Source organism: Macrobrachium rosenbergii, chromosome 18 (genome assembly GCF_040412425.1).
Source record: "Macrobrachium rosenbergii isolate ZJJX-2024 chromosome 18, ASM4041242v1, whole genome shotgun sequence".
NCBI lineage: Eukaryota > Metazoa > Arthropoda > Malacostraca > Decapoda > Palaemonidae > Macrobrachium > Macrobrachium rosenbergii.
The window spans coordinates 7641307-7664863 of NC_089758.1; the positions used below are offsets into that span (position 1 = coordinate 7641307).

The window sequence follows — 23557 nt, forward strand, 5'->3', positions numbered from 1 at the left end:
CACAAATCTCTTTGAACGAGAACGGCGTAGTGCTAAGAACTGTTTCTTGCTGTATGTTTTTATTACGATATTTAGACAAACTTTGTCTTGATACTAGCATCTATAAAGCTGTGATCATTCTACTGAAGAGAAGCATGGAAAATTTAGGCTGTTACTAGGCTGTAATATATCAAGGAATTACCTACGGTCAGAGCAGAAATCTTCATTCCTAAAAACTGAAATGATAACCATTATATTTAACAAAAATTAAATCATGAAGGCGAAGTGCATAAGGACTGGATAATAAGAGTAAATTGAACAAAGAGGCTTGAAAAAGCATAATTAACTCTCTTTCAGCTAAACGTATCGCATCTTTTATGACGTTACTTGAAAACCTGTACTAGAAAATACAAAGCCTTTCATCACCAGAAGTCACTGGCGTTTCTCTTCTGTCTTCCTTCTGACTTGTACTTAGTACTAAGGCAGGTGTTCGGAAAAATCAATTATTATAATTATAACAAGTGAATTATAAAGAAAATGTCGCAAGAGCTTCACATAAAATGTAATAAGAGTGGAAATCGACCGCTGAGATTCTCTCTCTCTCTCTCTCTCTCTCTCTCTCTCTCTCTCTCTCTCTCTCTCTCTCTCTCTCTCTCTCCAGCCATTTCCTCTATATCAGGAAGGCACCTGAGAAAAGCAGGACAACAGTAATAGCACATCTATTTTTGACTGCTGAATCGCGGATAAAATCAGCGTTACGTCTCCTGCGTTGTTCACACAATCAAGTGAAATTAAAGGATGTCTTTATTTGAAATATAAAAGCTGCCGATACTATCCTTGTTGTAAAGTTTGTTGCGTCACTGAATGTACGTTCACATTCTAACTACTTAACATTTTTTAACTTTATTTTTTCTTTTGAATGAGTGGAAGGACTGACTAAGTACCTGCTATCAAATAATTTGGAGATTATCAATTTTGCTGTGCATTAAACCTTGCATATTGCCTTCATCAATACCTTACTGTCAGCCTACTACTACTACTACTACTACTACTACTACTACTACTACTACTACTACTACGACTCCTTGCCATAGTGTTCCCAGTTCTCGTTTTTCCAGAAGTCGCACAACAAAAATTTCTGAAAGCTCAAAAGTTATATCTCTTACTTTCAGCGCCATTTGTCTTTTGAGTTTCGACCATTCTTTTCAACTTATGTGAAAAATATGGCTTGATTTAGTGAAATTCTAGAGAGAGAGAGAGAGAGAGAGAGAGAGAGAGAGAGAGAGAGAGAGAGAGAGAGAGAGCTTGAATTAGGAGACTGGTGGTTGTGTTGGAGAGGGAGGGCGTGGGGGGTTGGGGGGAATCTTGTTGCTTCAAGTCACGGGAGATGAAGGCGATGGTGAGGGATGTTCTTGAGTCAGGTTAAGTACGGGAGAGTTGTGTTGAGTCAGGATCCTGACTTTTCTAGATCCTGGGTTGAGTAGAGGCCAGCAATAAAGGCTCGGGAACTGATTAATGCTGTTTTGACTAATAAATGCCCACATGAAATGGAAACGTTATTATTCGAAGCAAATGCCAACGAAATGTTCAATTATGTGCCCTAGTATAATGAGCCCTAACCCCTCCCCATTTAAAAAACAAACAAACGAATACATTTATAAACAGGTATCACAAAGAACATGTACTCTACATCAAGAAGCATAGCGAGCATAACTTTGGAAGACGAAAATAACTGCTTGTAAAAACTTGGCCAGGAGAACGAGACACCTCGACAAAGACAATAGCCTACGTACCACCTTGAATCCCTCCCTCACATAACCCCTAGGAGCACGTACAACAGTCGACTTTGTTCTTCGCTGGGCGCTGATAATTATGAGCATTCGCCTCCCATGCAGGATTAGCGGCTTTCTTCCGTAATCAGCAATTTATTAAGATTGAATGCAATGAGCAGGAGCTGCGAGCTCTCCTGATTTCGCATACACAATGCAACGCGAACACAAAGCAACACACCAACTTAATAGCCGGAGGAGGAAGCGACCCGCTTCTGCAAGCCACTCGAAATATTTGCAATAATGGACAACGAGACTTTATAGTGAAATCCTCATCATGCGGTATCAGCTCTAATCACCATCATGTTTAATCTCAACCACTGCGAGTCATTGGAAGTTGGGCAACACTGCCTGATTGAAACCTTCGTTTCAGTGATGGTTATATCGAGGGTGTCTAGTATACGTTACTATGTTCTTTAAATACGACAAAATCACTACAATTTGGTATTTCAATTCAATTGATCTCACTCTATTTTTTCGTATGAGTAAAATCTGAAGTAAAATCATTTAAATGATTTACTAACGAAATCTAAGCCGTAATATTTGATACAATGTGCCATTATACAATTTGCGAATGCTGAAATTATCTTTCAACATTTTAATACATTTCAACACCATCCATTAAGAACAAGTACAGTCGCTGGTAGCTCACGTATCAAGTATCTCGCATTTTCTGTGTGGCGCATTTATCACCTCTTCTCTATTTCCTCTCTCGCTGGATTCTGTTTCGTCCATGCATATTATTCTTCCCTTCCTTCTTTTCCGCAGGAAGAACAAAATAAATTGATTTTAGCCACGCTTGCCGAATTTATAATTTCCCCTGAAGGGAATTTTTTCCCTCTCTTGTGCTATGTGACACCTCTCTCTCTCTCTCTCTCTCTCTCTCTCTCTCTCTCTCTCTCAAGCAATACTGGAGCGTAGAAACAACAGTTTCCCCCTTCTCTCTCCATTCATCGAAACAATAAACAGTGATCTTCACAGACTCTCTCTCGATATTAATATACAGAATTGCATGCACAAACACGCACACACACACTAAAACACAAACATTCCCTGTATCCTAGCAACGAATTATAGAGACCTCCATAGACTATAACCCTTCCGGCATTCACAAAAACAAAATATAAATACGTTCATATAAGTCTCTCTCTCTCTCCTCTCTCTCTCTCTCTCTCTCTGTTCTAGAAACAAAGCACGGTACTCTAGAGGCAAAATCTAGCTGCTCCCATACACACGAATATTTTTCTTTATTCTGCAAACAAAATATAGCATTCTAGGAAATATATAAAGACCATAAAGTCTCTCTCTCTCTCTCTCTCTTACCTCACTGAGAATGGCGTTTCATCTGACGCTCTTCTTCGCCTGAACTACTACAGAAACATTTTTGTTTGTCTAGAAAACCCTCTTCGCAGGTTTTCATCGCAATCCAAAAACCTCTCCAGGTAAAAAACAATAACATGAATATGCATGAAAGCTTGATCAGCATATCACGTAGGTCATAAAAGCAAAATTCTCCAGCTCTCTCTCTCTCTCTCTGTAGCTCTGGAAAATAAACTAAATACCTAGAGTCAGATGTAAAAAGAAATCTCTTTCTTTCTCTTTCTCTGTCTCTCTCTCTCTGTCTCTGTCTCTCCGATTTGGTATCTGTGTAAGCAACGTATTTCGACAATGATCTAAATAACACGCTCTCTTTCTCTTTTCCTTTCATCTGCATATTTTAATGGCGTTATACATAAAAGTACACGCATTTTTTGAGTTCCGATCTATTCCCATTACCTGTCTGCCTTTTCTCTCTCTCTCTCTCTCTCTCTCTCTCTCTCTCTCTCTCTCTCTCTCTCTCTCTCTCTCTCTTCATCTGCATATTCATAAGCCACTGTATTGCCTTTCTTCCCCCTTTGTTCTCGAGTCATAACACATAACACATCACCTTCCTCTCACTCTCCGAACACCGGCTAGTCATTCCGAATTAAGGCGCTCTCTCCTTCTTTACCGAATTTCCTGCCGTATTTTCTTTCTTTTTCATTGGGAAGGTTTGGTTTCTTTCCCTGTTTGGACGATTCGCTGCCTTATTCCATACGAGAGAGATTTCGCCTTCTGTCTTGATTCAATGGATTCCCCCCCCGCCTTATTTTCCACCAGAAAGGTATTCATTGGTTTCGCCGGATTATTTCCTACTGGAAATCTCGTCTTCTCCTTTCCTCGCTTTGCTGACTCATTTTCTCTGTTTTCTCCTCTTCTCTCGTCCATTATTCTTGGATTTTATACCTTGCCATTTACCTGAATTATTGTCTTATTTCGTACTGGAAATGTCTCGTCTACTCTCCTTATTTTCAGAATCTCTTCTTAGAGCTCGCCCTTTGATTTAATATTTCTTTATGTAAAAGATTTTACCCTTATTTTTCTTGCTTATTTCAAAGTTCCTGTTAAACATGTTCACCGTTATGTATTTGTAAATTTAACTCTCTTCTTAGTAATATTTTCAACCGTATTTTACTATCCTTCGGTTAACCTTTTTGCTTTATTTCACAGGTATGACCATTCTCAGGACTACGTTAAAGTAAAACAAGAAAGAGTGATAATCCTCAGTAACAGGAACAAGTACCAACCTCACCTAAAGGGAAAAAAGGGGGGAAAAAATGTTTAAAGTTCTGCAGACTGACCCATTTCCTATTAAAGCCCCAAGGGATAATCGTGGGACAGTAGTCCGTTTTCAATAAAAAAAATATTTTGATTAACTTTTTTTTTTCTTTCACTCTCGACGAGTCCCTGATGAACTTGCATTAACATCTCTCTCTCTCTCTCTCTCTCTCTCTCTCTCTCTCTCTCTCTCTCTCTCTGTGTGCTTCCTTGTATCTCCCTCGTTACGGCGAGATTGATAAACAGAACAAAGATGGTCGTGATAAATGTGATGAATATGTAATCATTTCCCATCACGCAGTCACTCTAAATGAAAATTGCGTGATTAATTGCGTTTTTCCAGGTGATGCATGACTTTCATTATAGGCTGCGACCGTTGGCAGAAGGGCTTGTCATCACTGAGCATCTGCAATATGCAAGGATGGATCAACGGACCCATTTAAACTTGAGATAATAAGAGGTAAAAATAGACTGCCGAGTAATAAAAATCTATACATTTGCGTCGGGGAAATGCTTGCCTGAGAGAGAGAGAGAGAGAGAGAGAGAGAGAGAGAGAGAGAGAGAGAGAGAGAGAGAGAGAGAGAGAGAGAGAGATTCATCAATCTCTCAATTTACAGAATATTTGGAGTTTTATTACAAGTGCATTTTCAATTCCCATTCTTAAGAAGAGAGAGAGAGAGAGAGAGAGAGAGAGAGAGAGAGAGAGAGAGAGAAGAGAGGTTTTATTCATCAATCTCTCAATTTACAGAATATTTGGAGAGAGAGAGAGAGAGAGAGAGAGAATGGTTCATTCATCAATCTCTCAATTTACAGAATATTTGGAGTTTTATTACAAGTGCATTTTCAATTCCCATTCTTAAGAGAGAGAGAGAGAGAGAGAGAGAGAGAGAGAGAGAGAGAGAGAGAGAGAAGAGAGAGAGGTTCATTCATTAAACTCTCAATTTACAGAACATTTGGAGTTTTATTACAAGTGCATTTTCAATTCCCATTCTTAAAAGAGAGAGAGAGAGAGAGAGAGAGAGAGAGAGAGAGAGAGAGAGTGTATATGTAAATGTAATACCATCAGGAACTTGCAGGAAAGAGAAAGTAGTAGTGAATATAATGTATTTGCATCACACTGAGAGTGTTATAATAGTAAGAAGAACTGTACAATATGGCAATTATCCATTTTTTTGGAAGAATGATTAACGTATTAAAGTACAATGAGTATTTTTCGGTTAGTGATATTCTACGACAAATGGCATGTTTTCACAAGAGCCGTTTCTTCCTCAGGGAAGACCAATTGTTGTTAGATTACAAGCGGCTGCAAAGTGTCAGATATGCACGGGTGTAAGGCACCGCAATGTGCAACAGGTTAAAAGAGCTTTCAGGATTTTCACTTTTTTAAAGGAAACATAATGGGAAACATAAATTTATGAAAGCTGAGAAGGCACTAACAGTCATTTCTGCAGTGTTCATTATCATGCAATGTTGCTTTATCTATACTGACTCCTTTGTCCGAGCTATCCGCAAAGATTTGAAATGTCTCAAAACCGCCTGATATATATATATATATATATATATATATATATATATATATATATATATATATATATATATATATATATATATATATATATATATACATATACATACACACATATATATGAAGTTTATCATATCACCGTGATTCATATACAAGCATTACGCCACAAGCGTCCTTTAATATCCAATTCGCTCTACCTCAGAAATAATTATTTTCATATATGTTACCCGAAGGGGAATTTTATAGTTGATAATAAGTTCGTCGTCTCGTGGGCTCGAACCACGGAAGACGAGAACTCAGGACTACAGTGTTGCGCATTAAACCACACGGCCGAGCCCACGAGACACCGAACTTATTATCAACTATAAAATTCCCCTTCGGGTAACATATATGAAAATATATTATTTCCGAGGTAGAGCGAATTAAATATTAAAGGATATATATATATATAACCTTAAATATATATATATATATATATTTATATATTAATGCTTATATATATATATATATATATATATATATATATATATATATATATATATATATATATATATATATATATATACATATACATATACATACATACATACTTTTACAGCCATACATTATACATATATATATATATATATATATATATATATATATATATATATATATATGTTTACTGTTAAAGTCTATCGCTGTATCTAAATCACAGACCCTTCAGTGTATTTTAATTCCAGAGTACAGTGAATTCGGAAGCAAATATGTTTGTGAATTTATATATATTAATACGTGTGTGTGTTTAAGTTGTGACTGTTATGGATACATATAGCTGTATTATTTTGCTTAAGAACTACAACACTATTACCAAAAATTCCTCTAACTGCAACTTCAGCTCTCACTCTCACTTCCTTTCTAACAGCGCAGTTATGTGAATCTTCCTTCTCTGCTCATATCTAATGTCTTGAAGGCTGTTTAACTACAAAACTCTTACTGGCAGCCTGACAGCAATCACTGCAGCAGATCTTTCTCTTTGGTAAATTAAAAGTTGCTCTCCATTTCAGTTTTTCAGTACTTTGTGAATTATTTCCTATTAGTTCACACCTTAAAAGATAATTGACAATGACATTACCTAAGTCCCTCATGCAAAAACTTCACTGGAGATGTAATTTTAAGATTTTTCCTTCAGTAAAATAGCGCTGCTGAGAAGTAAAGGGAAGGATGCGCTTAAAAAAAAAATGAGCAATGTGGTGCTGCTCATCTTCAAATTCAAATGTGGTCTGACGGGGACAGCACAGACACCATTCTAGTTTTATCTTATTCTCCCAAAATCGTCAAACAAATAAATGTTACTGATCATTTATGAATTTATAGACTGCATTTTCTCTGTAAGGTAATCAGTTCTTTTTATCAACCCTCTTTATCTAGGGTGCTTTTAGCGTTGTCTGTTCTCTCCTTTGTACAAGGCAAGACCCCTCTGATTCTTTTTCTCTCATCAGTCATAAGCTGAAAGATTATCATTATCATAAACAATAATTAACGTTCCGAGATCCGAAGTTTCTCTTCCTCAAAGTCCATCCTATTATTCGGCGAACCCTCGTCCGTTTTTCCGCCTTCTGAATCCTTGACCACTATTCCCTATTTAATCCATTTTTCCTATTCATCCCATCCTCGGTCTTTCTTTTCCCTGCCCTCTTCTATTCCATTGTTCTTTCCTTATCCGCCCTTTGTTTCCATTCATGCTTAGAAATATCATTACAAACTTTTACACCGAAAGTTTCCCCAGCACTGACTGGCCAATCATCTTCGACTGGCTTTTGAGCATACCGGTTATGATAATTGTTAATCATGTCAATTAGCGTTCGCTTCCCCCTTTTTCTGTACCTTAATCATTTTGCTCCGTATCCTCGATATAATAAGTAATTCCTTCGTAATGAGTTCGCTCTGTGTTCGTGAGGAGAAGACGAGGCGCTTGCGGCATTCAAACCAACTTTCCACGAAAGCTAATCTCCAGGAGCCTCTTTTAAATATTAGCTTTAACAGCTCAAGATCCATTGAGTCAACAACGGCGAATTGTCCGAAAGTGTTATCTCTCTCTCTCTCGCTCTTTCTCTCTACTTCCTTCAAAAGATTATGTATATAAATACCAGAAGGGAAGGGGAAAATGCTGTTTAATACAGCGAACACGGAAATCATTTCAACCAACTAGCAGCAGCAAGCAAATCCTCTTATTCCATCGCTACATTATCTCTCTCTCTCTCTCTCTTATTCACCCACTCTCTCATCCTACAAACACAAATGCATGCATGTATATGCTGATATATATCTGGAGATGGTACTGGATATCTATATATTTATGCGGATGAACGATTCTCTTCCAAACACACTGGAAACCAGATTAAATATTTTGGTTACTTCTTATATATATATATATATATATATATATATATATATATATATATATATATATATATATATATATATATATATATATATATATATTATATATATTATATATGTGTGTGTGACTATATATATATATATATATATATATATATATATATATATATTATATAAATAAAATTAGGCCATAAATAAGCCATTAATATCGAATTCACCATAAACTGAGAGTAACTTACTCTAAAATGTAATTATATATAAGAAGAGCACCTACCTAGAAAGGATTCGATCACGTGGCATTTTTGGTTGAACCGCACGTGGCAGTACACCAACCCACTTACCCATAATCGTTACTGAGTGGCTAAATCGACTGTCACCCATTTACCAAAGTATACAAACGCTTAATCATGGTCAGGGTAAGTGCACTAATCATATTATGAAACTCTCTTTTGACATAATTTATTTCCTAGTGTAAATCTAGTAACACACTATATCATGCCACACAACACATACATATACAGTATACACATTCACATAAATATATAAATATGTGTATATATATATATATATATACAAATACAAACACACACACACACACACACACACATATATATGCAGATAGATAAATAGATAGATATGTGTGTGTGTGCGTGCCCACAAATTCCAATCTTCATATCACATCCTCTTGAACTGCGACGAGAGAATTTTAATTGGAATGCCTACCAACTCAAGTCGTATTTCCCCTCGCAGCCCCGAAACTCTTTTAAAACTTTGGAACAACAACACATCAATAGGTCAAAAAGTGATTTCTTAAACAACCCCAAATCTAAAAGGCGAGTGCAAGAACTTTCGGGGGGAGAGTTTTAAATGGTCTCGGATATTAGATCTATAAATCTCCAGGGAATACGTTGTTACCCGGTGGGGATGGGGAGGGCTTGATCTATAGGGGGAGGGAGGGAGGAGTTGTTGTCCGGTTGGTATGGGGAGCTTTTTGCGCTCCAAACCAACGTCCAAGACGCAGTTTCAATCACTTTTTAGGCGGGAAATTTCAACGGCCGACTTCGAACGAAAATTCCATTTCATTTCTTATTCCTGCGATCTTCTTAAAACAATAAGATGGATATCAGGGTGAAGTGATATGAAAAAGGCGCATTTAAGAACTGCTGCGTGGAGTTTTAATCCATTGAGAAGAAAAGTAGGTGCCTCATATTTTGAGCGAAACAGTTGAAGGTGTCCGCCAAAGCTATTTAGATAAAGAACGAAAATGAAATAGTCTGTATCTATGTTCTTTATAAGGGGGAGGGGGATGTGGAAGCTTGCTCAAACTGGGCAACGGACAATGCGGAATTCACGTGTGGTCAGGGCTATAAAAGCTTACTAACACGGAAACAGTGAATTATGGAACAATAAAAAATATTGAGCTTAGGCAGAGCATATTAACAAAGGGGTGAGTATTATGCACGCTATTCGCATTGGGATTCTTAATTAGCGGTGGCATTGGCTTCAAGTTTGGAATTCTCAACCTTATTTCTCATCAATTATCCAATGAGTTAGCTTCACACATTTGTGGAATGGTTGTAAATTAAGACTAACATATTTTAAATTGATTCTACACATTCTGTCAATCATTTGCCTGTTAAAAATTATATCATACAGTTTATAATTCACGTCATAATACATGTATATTTTACTCTACTATTCAAGAGTGTAAATGAAGACACTTCATGAAATACACTTTGGAAACCTATAAGCTGAACCCCAAGTTGAGAACCGCTTCACCAGGAAATTTTATATTTTCAACGGCAGAGCAATACTTAAAACAACTTTCTCAGAAAACTATTTTCTACAGGTAACTTTTCTCACTGAAAACTCTTCACGAACACTTACTTATGTGAGTGATTGGCATCGTAGACACCTGTTGCAAGAGTCTGTTGACAGTTGGATCTTGGGCGCTGTAGAGTTCATCCCTGGATATACCGAGATGGAACCTGTCCCACATGGAGGCGTTCTCTCTGGAAGGAATAAGAAGAGGACATATTAATAATCATTCTAATTCAGACAATATGGTCTCGGAAGCTTATGTGCCTAAGTCGTTGACTTTCATTTAGGTCACTCATCTAATTATTAACTGGGCCCACTGTTGCTTAATTTCACTCATCAATAACACCAAACTACAATTTGTACAATAATAGAGTTAAATAATCTAAACAGGAGTACGGAATTTGAAAATAAAAAAAAATGAAAGAACACCTGTGCATACAGCTAATGGCATTTATGTTTCCTCCAAGATGTATACATCTGAAAACCAAACGTTCAAATAAATTTTGGATAGCCTCAATGACCATAGGTTTTTTAGAACCTGTTTGTTGTATTAGATTGGCCAATCACTTCGTTGTAATTAATTTTACATCACCACAAAGTACTAAAAAAAATTCTAATCATTTTGGCAAATTCAATACAAAATTTATAACACCTGGTGCAATTCGGACATTCACGATACACGGAGCACATGTCATAAACCCCCATAAGACATTTAGAACACACCGTATCTCTGGAACTTACAGAATCCCTACATCTAAAACATATATAACACTTAAAACAAAAACATTAAAAACACTAAAGGAAATTACTCTGCATCTCTTTTCTCTTTCTCAGAAAATGACATCTTTCAAATGAATGAAGACTGAATCATTTACATACTTCCTTGCACTCTTAATTGAAACATCATAAAAAGCGGTATTTGATAATATGAAATGAATGAAAAATTTGTAACAAAAGAAAAAGGCGGGGAGAGAGAGAACGAGAATACTGAATACGAACTAGAATACCTGACATGAAAAAACCCTATATGAAAAAAACAATCAACAAAGAAGAGAGAGAGAGAGAGAGAGAGAGAGAGAGAGAGAGAGAGAGAGAGAGAGAGAGAGAGAGAGAGAGACGTGAACATCTTCACTGAAACATTAAGGGTGATGGACTTGAAGAGGCTTTGTCGAAGTAGTACATTTGGTGCCAAAAGTTAACTCCATTGTGCAAAGATTTCAAGAAAGAACGGGACACTTAGCAGTACTCTAGATAGAATTTCTTCAACCCAACCACCCACAGCTCCTTATCCTAAACCCCGAACAATCAAAAACCACAGACCTTTTCCCAGGTAAGAATCTTTGCTCTGGGTACTCCTTACCCTGGGTACTCCTAGCAAACCCCCACCCCAGATTCCTCTCAAACAACTCTCCACCCCGATACCCACACTCAGACAATCCCTTATCCGAATTTCTGTTTCCACATCCACCCCAAGGAGGTTAGATCTAACCTCCTTGATTCACCCCTTCCCCAACCCCCAATCCTCCACAAAAAAAAAAAAATAACTCCCCCCCAGATTCTACTCTCACAACCACCAACTCCAGAACCCAAATCCCTGCCGGAAACAACCCTCACCCAAGACCAACCTTCCTTTGAAAGAGGGACATAATGAGAAATTCAATCGCCATTATGTACTGAGCAATGTAGATGGAAAGGTAAGGGGAGGAAAAAGCCATGAACATGAAGGATAATATCAAGAAAGAAGAAAGGAACAACACAGAAAGGGAAGTAATGGATGACGGAAAAGAGAGATGATCAAATAAAGGAACTAATGACATCGAAACAGAGAAAATTCATTTGTTGATGGAATCATTTTGTAAACAGATGTCACAACAACAACAGTAATCGATATCAAAAGACAACGAAATAGTAAAGTATGATTATATATAAATATATATGTGTGTATGTGTCTATGTATGTATGTACGTAAGCTTTGACACACATACACACACACACACACACACACACACACACATATATATATATATATATATATATATATATATATATATATATATATATATATATATATATATAAACATGAAGCAGATTAAGGGCGGGGATACGATGAGATTCACATTTTGTTTTATTCCTACGTTTCGTGACAACATCGCCACATCTTCAGGGATTTCCTACAAAATAAATATATGTTAAATAAAATGGTGTGTTTTTATCTTTGATGCTGAAAGGTTGGTTGTGTGGAGCTGTTTTCAGCTATAGTTTTGTGAAGATATGACTTTTACATTTGTCTGTCTGTGTTGGCATTTTTTTTTTCTTTTGCCGAGATATTTTAAATGTTCTTTTAATTATTCATAATTTTTTTGTGCTTTTAGTCTCAGTTTTAGTCAAGTGTGTGTGTAATTTAAATTCGTGAATTTTAATTTTACCATTAAATTGTTTTGGCTTTTTCAACTATTGTATCTCAAAATCAGCTCGTATTTTATGTTAACATTTTATATTTTATTTTGTAGAAAATCCTTGAAAATGTGGCGATGTTGTCACGAAACGTAGGAATACAACAAACTGTGAATCTTACCGTATTCCTGTCCTTAATCTACTTCAACGTGTGAATTAATGCCTTGCGCGTCTGATGTGTGTTTTGTATATATACTGTGTATATGTGTATATATATATATATATATATATATATATATATATATATATATATATATATATATATATATATATAAAACATTTAAAATAACCTTAGGAATCCCTCATCTATTCATTCTGCCTCCATGTCTAATATAAATAAATAAATAAATATATATATATATATATATATATATATATATATATATATATATATATAATTAGACATATATATATATATATATATATAATTAGACATGGAGGTAGAATGAGTAGAGGAGGGATTCCCAAAATTATTTGTGGGTATAATGTAGAAGGAGAGAATAAAAACAACTGATGGGATGAGGTTTTGCGATGGAAACATTATCTGAGGTGCAGATGCATGACAGAAAAAACCATGTACAGGTATACAGGAGGATATGAGGGAGAATACAAAGACAAGCCGTGAAAACAGGAAGGGAGAAGGTGAGCAAGAACTTTATGGAGAATAAGCTGTTTTACAGAGAAGTAAATGCAGAGAGAAAGGTTGATGACCAAATGGACCTCGGAATAAAAGATGCAAAAGAGATAAGCTGTCTGAAGCGAATGCAACCACGGATCGACAGAAGGAATATTCTGAAGATTTCTGTGGAACACAGACGAGGCACACGTGAATAACGTAAGGGTGGAAAGTCTGTGGAAGTTTAAGAATGTTTATGGAAGAAACTTTTAAGGATGTATAAGTGGTGATTAAGACATTAAAGAATGGAGAGACACCAGCAGCTGATGGAATTACAAGTGAGATACTGCAGTAGAGCAGTGACAGTGCGATTAATGAATGACTAAGGACAGTAGGGCTTATCTGAATGGTGAAATGGTTCTCAAGAAATATGAGAGGAATTAGCTGTTCCATAGCATAAAGGTAAAGATGATAGAGGTAACTAAGAATTATAGGGCATGGCATAATTTGTGTGACCTGGAAGGTGTATGGTACGTTGTTGACGTAGGATTTTGACTTGGAAAGTAAGACAGATGACAGAAGAATCGATAGGGGACGAGTAGTGAGTTCATACAAGGACGAGGCTGTGTAGGTTATGAAACAGTTATGCAAGTAGTTTGCAAGAAGCAAAAGGAACAAATTGTATTTGCCATTCATAAACCTACAAAAAGCTCATGATTGAAATGACAGCAGCAATCGGGAGGTTGTTGAGGATATTTGGTAAGGTTGGCAAGTTGCTGAAAAGGTCTCTAAGTTTTTCATGATGGTAGCAAAGTATGTGTAAGAATATGTAAATGGGAGAGTGACTGGTTTGATATAAAAGTGGGTTTGAAACAAGGGGGCGTTATGTTTCCATGGTCATCTTCATGGATGAAGTGATGTGAAAAGTCCGAGAAAGGGCAGTAGCTGTACGAAAATAAAATGAGTTCTGAATAAAGTGAGTAATAGTTGATGTTTGTAGATGTCACAGTACTGATTGGAGATAGGGAAGAGAAACTGCAATCACTAGTAAGAGTTAGAAGGTTTTCGCATGAGGAGGAAGTCAAGATAAATGAGAGCAAGAATAGGGTTATGAGAGTTAATGGAAGCCAGGAATATGGAGTAATGTTTACATGGATGGTGGTAAAATAAAAGCGGCTTATTCATGCAGGTATCAAGGTGGTGGAAAATACTGGGAAGAGACTTAAGAAACCCCATGAACATAAAAGTGGAAAGGTATGAAGGGAACGTTGAGCCAATTGCACCCTTATGCCAGTGAAGTATGTATGTTGAGCGAATATGAAAGAACAAAAAAAAAAAAAAGTTGAAGGTATTAAGATGAACTTCTGCGTAAGATAAGTGACATAAGAAGAATGAAAAGGGTGAGAAATGTAGATATGTTAAAGTAGGAAAAAATTTTGTATGAAACAATGAGATTGTCAGATTGGTCTGGGATGGTTTGGGCAGGTGGTAAGAATGAAGTTGACAAGTTCATGAAAAGTATCAGGAGGGAAGAGGAAAGAAGACCTAGAAAGCACTGTAAAAGAAGTACAGAAAAGAAAGGGCCAGAAGAATGATTTTGCAAGGTATGGGGGGAGGGTCAATGCACTGCTGATGAGTATTCTGTGTAGGTGTATGAAGCAGCTCGTGTTGTGGAAGTTATTTACACAGAGGCTCATCAACGATTCAGCAACCTGTAACTCGTGCTTTTTCCTTTAGAGCAGACCCCTGTTAGGGCAGCAATGCTGGAATACACTATATATATATATATATATATATATATATATATATATATATATATATATATATATATATATATATATATATATATATATATATATATATATATATATATATATATATATATATATACATATATATATATATATATATATATATATATATATATATATATATATATATATATATATATATATATATATATATATATATATATAAATATACACATACATATATATATATACACACACAAGCATATATACATACATATATTCTTAGATTTACCACTGAATTGTGGATGAACTTCCTGTGCTGCAGCTAAGTATGCAAAATCATCTACCATTTCCCTACTATTAAGCAAAAGACATAAACTAGATGAATTTTTAGTTTCCAAAGTACCCTACGTCGCCCAGCGACATCACTCTGATTAAGTGACGGAACAACTGCTAATGAACGGAGACTATCAATCAACTGAGAAGAACAGGCATAGCTGAGTCATTGGAAAAAGACATCGGACTGCTGAATCAGCTGAAAAGAAAATGTACAGCTGATTCAGCTGGAAAGGTTAAGCATTCCATTCCTGAAGTACTGGGAAAAATAACAACAGGTGGCAGAATGCACTAAAAAGGATATTTTTTTTTGTGTCGCCTGAAAAGAAAATGAATGGGCGGGTCCGCTGAATTAAAAAAAAAAATAAAGAAATACGACGATTCTGAATTAACTCTCAAATGTAAACTCTTCAGTAACATCCTTTAGAAATTAATCCAAGAGTAAGAGAAAATCATTGCAAGACATGAGACGACAATGAATCTGTTTGACAGTCTGGCATCACAATAACGACAATTCTCATGAGAGAGAGAGAGAGAGAGAGAACTGTATTCGACAATGTCTAAACATTTTCAGTCCCTTTATCCTTTTTGAGAGAGAGAGAGAGAGAGAGAGAGAGAGAGAGAGTTCCAGACCATTTAACAAAATCATTATCTTTTTATTACGCTAATCTACAGAACGCTGTTTACCTGTTCAAACCAACCAATTGGCGGAACAAACAGCCTTCAGGAGCGGCGCAGAGAACGCGCATAAATAAGCTTCACAGTAATGGAGTGCCGTTCAGTTAAACACAGCGGCACATTTCACATTCACATGCGCACGATAAATATCACAAATATCCTCCAATATTTAGCCTGACGTCGCTATCCGGTTCCATTATTGGCTTTTCTAATGCGTAAAATGCCCGGGTAATGAGATCTGTCACTTCCAGTGAGATTTGTCACTTCCCCTGAAAAAGCAATATAACTTACAAAGAAATTTTTACAAGCAAACAATTTAATGGAGGTGACGTGTCCCGGCGTGCTAAGGGGAGCATTGCTAGGTCACTTTTGCTCGAATAGATAGTTGTAGCTATTGCATTTGTTCATCAGAATAAACGACAATCACAAGAGACAAATTGTTTATGATATAGGATGTTTTACAGTGATACACTCTGTGATTAAACCGTCTAGAAACCATTTTCTAAAGAAGCCTTCGAAATACCGGTCTACAGTGCTCCCAACACAGTTCACTCAGGAGAGTGGAAAGGCAACTTGTGAATCAACGAAAACAGAGGGCCGAAGCCGCTGGTCTAGTACGTCTGGATCATGGACGTTTTTTACACAGGGACTCATCTTTGATTTGGAAATTAAAGGGTGAATACAGAAGCCACTGCTTTTGGTTTTCTCCGAAGCTACTCCCTTCTGGAAAAACAAACTTTCATATACATGCGTAAGATTCCTATAAATCGGTTACAAATTCAAGCCTTGTTAATGTTTGCAAGAGATACAGTACTGATTGGAGATTGTGAAGAGAAAGTGAACAGAGTAGAGAAAATTTGAAGACGGTATAAGAAGACAGTTGAAAGTAACTGTGAGAAAAGAAATTTACTAGAGCAAATGGAGTAATGAGTGTTAAATAAGAAAGGCGAAGAAGGGAAGTGGTTGATTCATATACAGTGGGTTTGCAGCATGTCTTACAGTCAAGTACAGTAGTTCTCTCTCCCTCTAACGGCTTTTGTGCCCCTTTACAATCAACTCTCTCTAGTACCATACCCGTAAGGTCTGTTACAAGTTTATGTGACTATTCTTTTAGTAAGGCAGGACCATTCATCTTGCGCCTAATTTCCCTCATGTATCCAGGCATGAGGGATTAAATCCCTTTCCTTTCCCAACAAAGGAAGGTAGCCTCCTTTAACTATTGGGGGTGGGGGAAGTTTTCAATTGCTGTTAAAGCTTTTCATGTTCTATCGCCATTTTTTAAAGTTTACCAGGCAAAAGACCCTTAAAGAAACTGAAAAAATGGCGACCACAATCTGCTTTCAAAGACGCTCATTCTGATCCAATATTCCTCATCTGAAAAACTGGCCGTCAGTTTGTGTGTTGTGCGCCAGTATTATCTTCCTCTTAATTGACATTCACTCATCGTTGCTTCTCATTGTTCGCGCACATTCGCCGTTAATGAAAACGTCCAAAGATTCAAGAGACTATTTTTTTTTATTTCAATTCTGTTTTTATGATTTCAGAGAAAAAACATGAGTACTGCTTTGCTTTGAAGCTTCCTTTGCAATCTCTCTCTCTCTCTCTCTCTCTCTCTCTCAAAAGTGAACAAATCCTTCAAAAGACTCAAAGAGAGATGGCGCAGGATTTTAATTTTCAGAGGAAAGTTTCAAAAGTACACGACTCATCTGGGCTATATTTTGTACGTTCTTCCGACCATGTGCCTGCAAGCAAGGCAGGAGGGAAAGGAACCTATTTCCATTTTATGCATCAAAGCTGCCTAGTGCGTTGTCGCTTGTGTCTCTCAGCATAGCTAAGTTTGCAAGTTTCAGTTGTGCAATCTGTACCAATGCGACATACAAAGCAATTTTGTCATTACTGACCGATTACGAAAAACTTTATTAGCATGTAATATAAAGAGAAGTTGAACAGGACAGAAAAAAAAAGATAATCTGCCTATCCGCTTGATGGCGAAATTGGAAATAGTTCTTGAAAATAATTGAAATGACTATACATACAAATATTACAAATACACACACACACACACACACACACACACACACACACACACACATATATATATATATATATATATATATATATATATATATATATATATATATATATATATATATATATATATATTTAGTTGTATTCTTCTCAATCACATAGCTAAAATATCACGATGTACTCCACAATGAAAATGGAGGAGAAACCAGAGGAAAAGGAAATAGAGTTCTTATTTTGTCCCAACAGTTTCGCCCTCTATCAGGCCTCTTCCGGGGAACTTTATTGACTAATCAGTTTAAGAAAAACATATACCGGACATATGTTTACATTTGACTTCAAGACTTACATAAAACAAACGAACACAAATGGTTAACGATGCTTACAACTGTTACAGGATAATATAAAATATAAATTGTCTAGTACATAGTTCATCCAATAGAAAAGGTTAACATTCTAATGAGGCTAAACAGGTGATTAAGTGAATACCTAAGTCAATATATTACATAATTTGTACTGGTTTTTCATGATATGTAGAAATAGTGGGTCTGTCTTGAATAAGCCTATACTGCCATTGAAGTTATTGTTTTCACTATATTGAATACATGCCGTTTCTATTAGATTTCTTTCTATAAAATTACTGTTTCTGAACAGGATTCTTGCTCGAGACCACTGAATTGGATAAAAACATTCTCTAGCATGTTTACTAATGGCGCTGTTTCTTTGATCAGTAGCGATACTATACTTATGTTGTGCAAATTCGTTTCTCAACAGTTTTTGCTGATTGTCCAATATAAAATTTATTGCAACCACAAGGAATTTTGTATACTGCTCCGCTGTCGTATATAGGGCTGTTTCTATTAAAGTTCTGCCAATGGTATTGCGGTAGGAAAATACAACAGTCACATTTAATAATTTAAGTGGGTGGATAATATGATCGAAGGCTGGCATGAATGGCAAACACAGTATATTGCTATTAAAATTCCTATTTCCCTTAGTGGAATAAAAAGATTTTTTGGCTAGCGAGAAACACTCATCTATATCCTGTAAAGTAAAATTGTGCTTAAGACCTAATCCATATATATAATCTATCTCGTCATCAAAGAATTCAGGGCTGACTAGATGAAGAGCTCTAAAAAACATAGATCTTATACCTGACTGTTTTACTTGTTTATTGTGGAAAGATCTCGCATTGATAATCAGATTGTTGTTACTATCTTTTCGGTGTACTTTAAACTTTAAAGTATTGTTATTTCTCATGACTTTAACATCCAAGAAAGCTATACTCTTATTTTCTTCCTTCTCAACAGTAAATTGGATCGAAGGTACTAACCCATTCCAGTGTATTAATGTGAGGTCTATGTCCAAGTGAATTTTCCAAATACTAAATATGTCGTCAACATAACGGAACCAAAGTATAATGTCGGGTAAAATGGAATTAGCCAGCCTATTCTCATAAAATTCCATGTAAATGTTAGAAAGAACAGGTGAAAGGCAATTCCCCATCTGCATACCAAATTTGTCTAAAATATTTACCATTAAAAACAAAGCAAGTATCTACTACGTAAAGTCTAATCAATTGTAAAATAACACTAACTGGCAAAGTAAAAACATATTTATCTAGCTCACATTTCAAAAAATCCAGAACATCATTAACGGGTAACAAGTGAACAAGCTAGTTACATCAAAACTAACCATAATTTCATCGTCCGTAAGCTTACATTTTTGCAGTTTATCAACAAAATCCACAGAATTTATGATATGGGACTTGGAAATTGTGCCAACTAACGGCTGTAACAATGAGACAAGGAATTTAGACAAAGCATATGTGACACTACCAACTGTACTGATTATAGGTCTCATGGGATAATTGGGTTTATGGGTCTTTACATTACCGTATAAATAGGGTAGACTTGCATTTTATGAACGAAACCTGCCAATCATATCCTGATTTTTTCCAAAAATTACTTTCATTTGTTTGTGAAATTCACTATTAACTCTCTCTAGTGAGTTGGATAACAAAGGTTCATATGTACTGGCATCGCTTAACAAATCATTCATCTTATTTAAATACATTTCTTTATCAAGAATGACAATAACACTTGCTTTGTCGGCTTTGGTGATATATAGATTATCATCATCTTTTAAAGATTTCAGAGCTACATTGAATCTCTTAGGAAAATAATTAAAACTGGTTTGCTTGATGAAAGCCCCATATACTATGTCTTTAGCTATGCTCAAAATATTATTTTCGTTGGAATTATATTCTACTAATTTTTCGTTTTGCACAAAACTCTTGAAGATATTTACAATGTCTGGTTTCTCCTTCATTTTCATTGTGGAGTACATCGTGATATATATATATATATATATATATATATATATATATATATATATATATATATATATATATATATATATATATATATATATACTGTATATATACATACATACATAGGTATATTCATACATATATATGTATATATACACACATATACACCCATACATACATACATATATACATACATACATATATATATATATATATATATCTCTCTCTCTCTCTCTCTCTCTCTCTCTCTCTCTCTCACTAGACGCCTTCTCCATCTTTCTGATGGGGTGGCACCAGAAGGCTCTACCCTTTGCCAACACGAAGTCGTTTTCATGAACTTACCGCTGGCATTCATTTACATGGGATCAACTGGTCAGCAGCCGGCAAGGGTCAAACCACAGAACTTCTAACACGACCACTGAGTGCAAGTATGTACAGTATGTACGTATGTGTATATATACATGATATATGTATGCATACATATATATATGTGTATATATATACTGTATATATATTACATTATATATATATATGTAGTGTATATAAATATTCATATACTGTATGTTTGAAAACTGTAGAAGTTAATGTTACAACACGTTTTTAAATAAAATAAAATAAAAACTACTAAGGCTAGAGGGTTACAATTTGGTATGTTTGATGACTGGAGGGTGGATGATCAACATACCAATTTGCAGCCCTCTAGCCTCGGTAGATTTTAAGATCTGAGGGCGGACAGAAAAAGTGCGGACGGACAGACAAAGCCGTCACAATAGTTTCCTCTTGCAGTAAGTTATGAGAAATAAGAGTAGCAACCAACTAAAAGGAAAGCGATGGACTCGCCCTTTACAAGAAAGAGAGTGCAGAGGATAAAAGGAAGATCAGTATTTATTTTCAGAATGCGGTACAGACGAAAAGGCCATTCAAGGATTGCTCTTCTGAGGCAGAGCAAATACGGGGAAAGGTGAACTGCCAGGAGATCTGTCAAGTATTAAGCGTGGTAATCACAAACATGATTTAAATTTATTTTTTTTATATATATATCTTAGGGGGGTCTCTCAGTCACAAAAGTTTGACGGTAAATGTACAGCTAATTCTTGCGGTTAGACTTAGTGTCCAATTAGCCTTGATAATTAAACTAAATCTTTTTAATAAGATATTTTAATCGGTATCTGCAAACTTGAAAACTTTGATTTGTAATGATTTCTTGGAATTACATGCACTAATAGCACTTAGAAAGAAGAAACAACAACAATATATTAATAATAATAATTACAAAGCACTTGATGTCTCTGAAAATACCTTTGATGGGCGCAAAACAAAACGTGTTCTTTGGAATCTCTTTTGATATCAAAAACTTCAAAAGATTGTCATTCCTTGGAACACATATCCGAGATAATATTGGGAAACCGGTAAAACTGGCCATTGTGAGAGGAGTTTTTTCTCTTTTTTTGCCTCGAGGTAAAGGAACCAACCTTTTTTGAAAATTCGAGGATTTAAAAAACACCGTCTGCAAACATGTATTTTTATATACGGACTAAGATAAAGGCGTCCTCATGAGATTACTGAATAGCGGAAAACCCAGTTTTGAAATCCGGAATTATCCCGGATTATTTTTGTATGTCAATTAGGGGATTTCGGACATGGCTTTCTTAGAAGATTATTGGCAACTGAGACCTTTTTTCCTTTAAACGATCCTCTTGCAAAATACCAACGTTTAGCTTTTAAAACTCCGAATTCTGACATAGGAGCGAACAAAAAGGAACTTTGATGGTGTTTAAAATGTTCATTTGGACTATCGTGCGAATGGAGGTCTTAAAAGATTATTTGCAATTGACCCTTCTGCAAAAATGGTAAAAGTTCTCAAGGCGCAGTTTAGGGTTGTTTTCACAATTACCGATTAGGCCAACGGTGTCATCGCGCCATCAAAAGACCAGCGGACGAAAGGTTAATGGGTTAGTCCCCCGAGGATTACAGACGGACAAGAGGAAATGATCCCCGTCGGAAGAAATCGCATCGCTTGAGCAATCGACAGCCCACCCTCGAGAGCCCCTCAATGGTTTCCTTATGATGCTTAGGCGACAATCCAATTTGCTTCTTGGAGAGATTGCAAGTCGGGAAAGTTCGCGGAAAGCCCCGAATTACAGAGAATTACCCTGTTATTTCAAGTTCAATAGGAATGAGGTTGGGGGTTGGGATGGGGGGGGGAGGGATTTTGGTGGCAAGGGCGATGGGGGAGGGGTGTCTCTTCAAAGGGAAGGCCACTCGACTCCACCGGCAACTGTTGTCGGAGGCGGCTTGTCGGACCTCTGCCAATGGATGTATGGAGGAGGAGAAAGAGTAGGGGAAGGAAGAGGGGAGGAGAAAGGAGGAGGGAGAGAGAGGCGAAGATAGGTGGAAGGAGATGAAGAAAAGAAAACGAAGCGATTACTCAAGACCGAAAGCGAAGATATAAGGAAAGAGTGAAAAGAGCAAGATTAAAAGGCACGAGAAACATAAGAGACGTCGAGGATTTTGCAAATGGGTGCATAGGGAAACACAAAAGGTTCGAGCCTTCTATTGTCTGCGGATAGGAAGAGGCGAGTTACGGGAATGTTCGCGGTCCATTAAATAAGAGAAGAGTAGAATAACATAAAAAAACGGAGGAAATGAGGGAGATGAAAGGATTAATGAGAGACATAAAGGAGAGCAAGAAGCAGCAGGCAGATATTAATGAGTGAGAAGGACAATGGCGAAAGGAACAAGAAAGAAACACGTGAATAGATGGAGGGTAAATGAAAGCTCCTGTCAAGACAGCCAAGATAAATAGACGGAGAACATTATCTGAAAAGGATCCCAGGAGATAAACCCCGAGAATACATTGCAATGTTGGCATCCAATAGAATAAATGTAAATGCGAATATTTACGTTGACGCACAGACTGATAAATCGGATAAATCGGAGTTAGAGAACTGAAATGATTTAAATCACTACAAATACATTTACATACATTCAAATATACATATATGTTTACAGACTTACATATATATACATATATATATATATATATATATATATACATACATACAAATATACATATATGTTTACAGACTTACATATATATACATATACATACATACATACAAATATATATATATATATATATATATATATATATATATATATATATATAATATACATACATACATACATACA

General features: G+C 36.1%; 1 protein-coding gene across 2 annotated transcripts in view; it reads right to left on the reverse strand.

Annotated features, from left to right (window-relative positions):
* Window positions 1-23557, reverse strand: part of LOC136848077 (extracellular serine/threonine protein CG31145) — a 694897-nt gene that overhangs the window by 85427 nt on the left and 585913 nt on the right. For both annotated transcript variants that reach the window (XM_067120254.1, XM_067120255.1), the window contains one exon: window positions 10240-10364. In XM_067120254.1, coding sequence (XP_066976355.1) covers window positions 10240-10364 — 125 coding nt within the window. The remainder of the gene's footprint in view (window positions 1-10239; window positions 10365-23557) is intronic.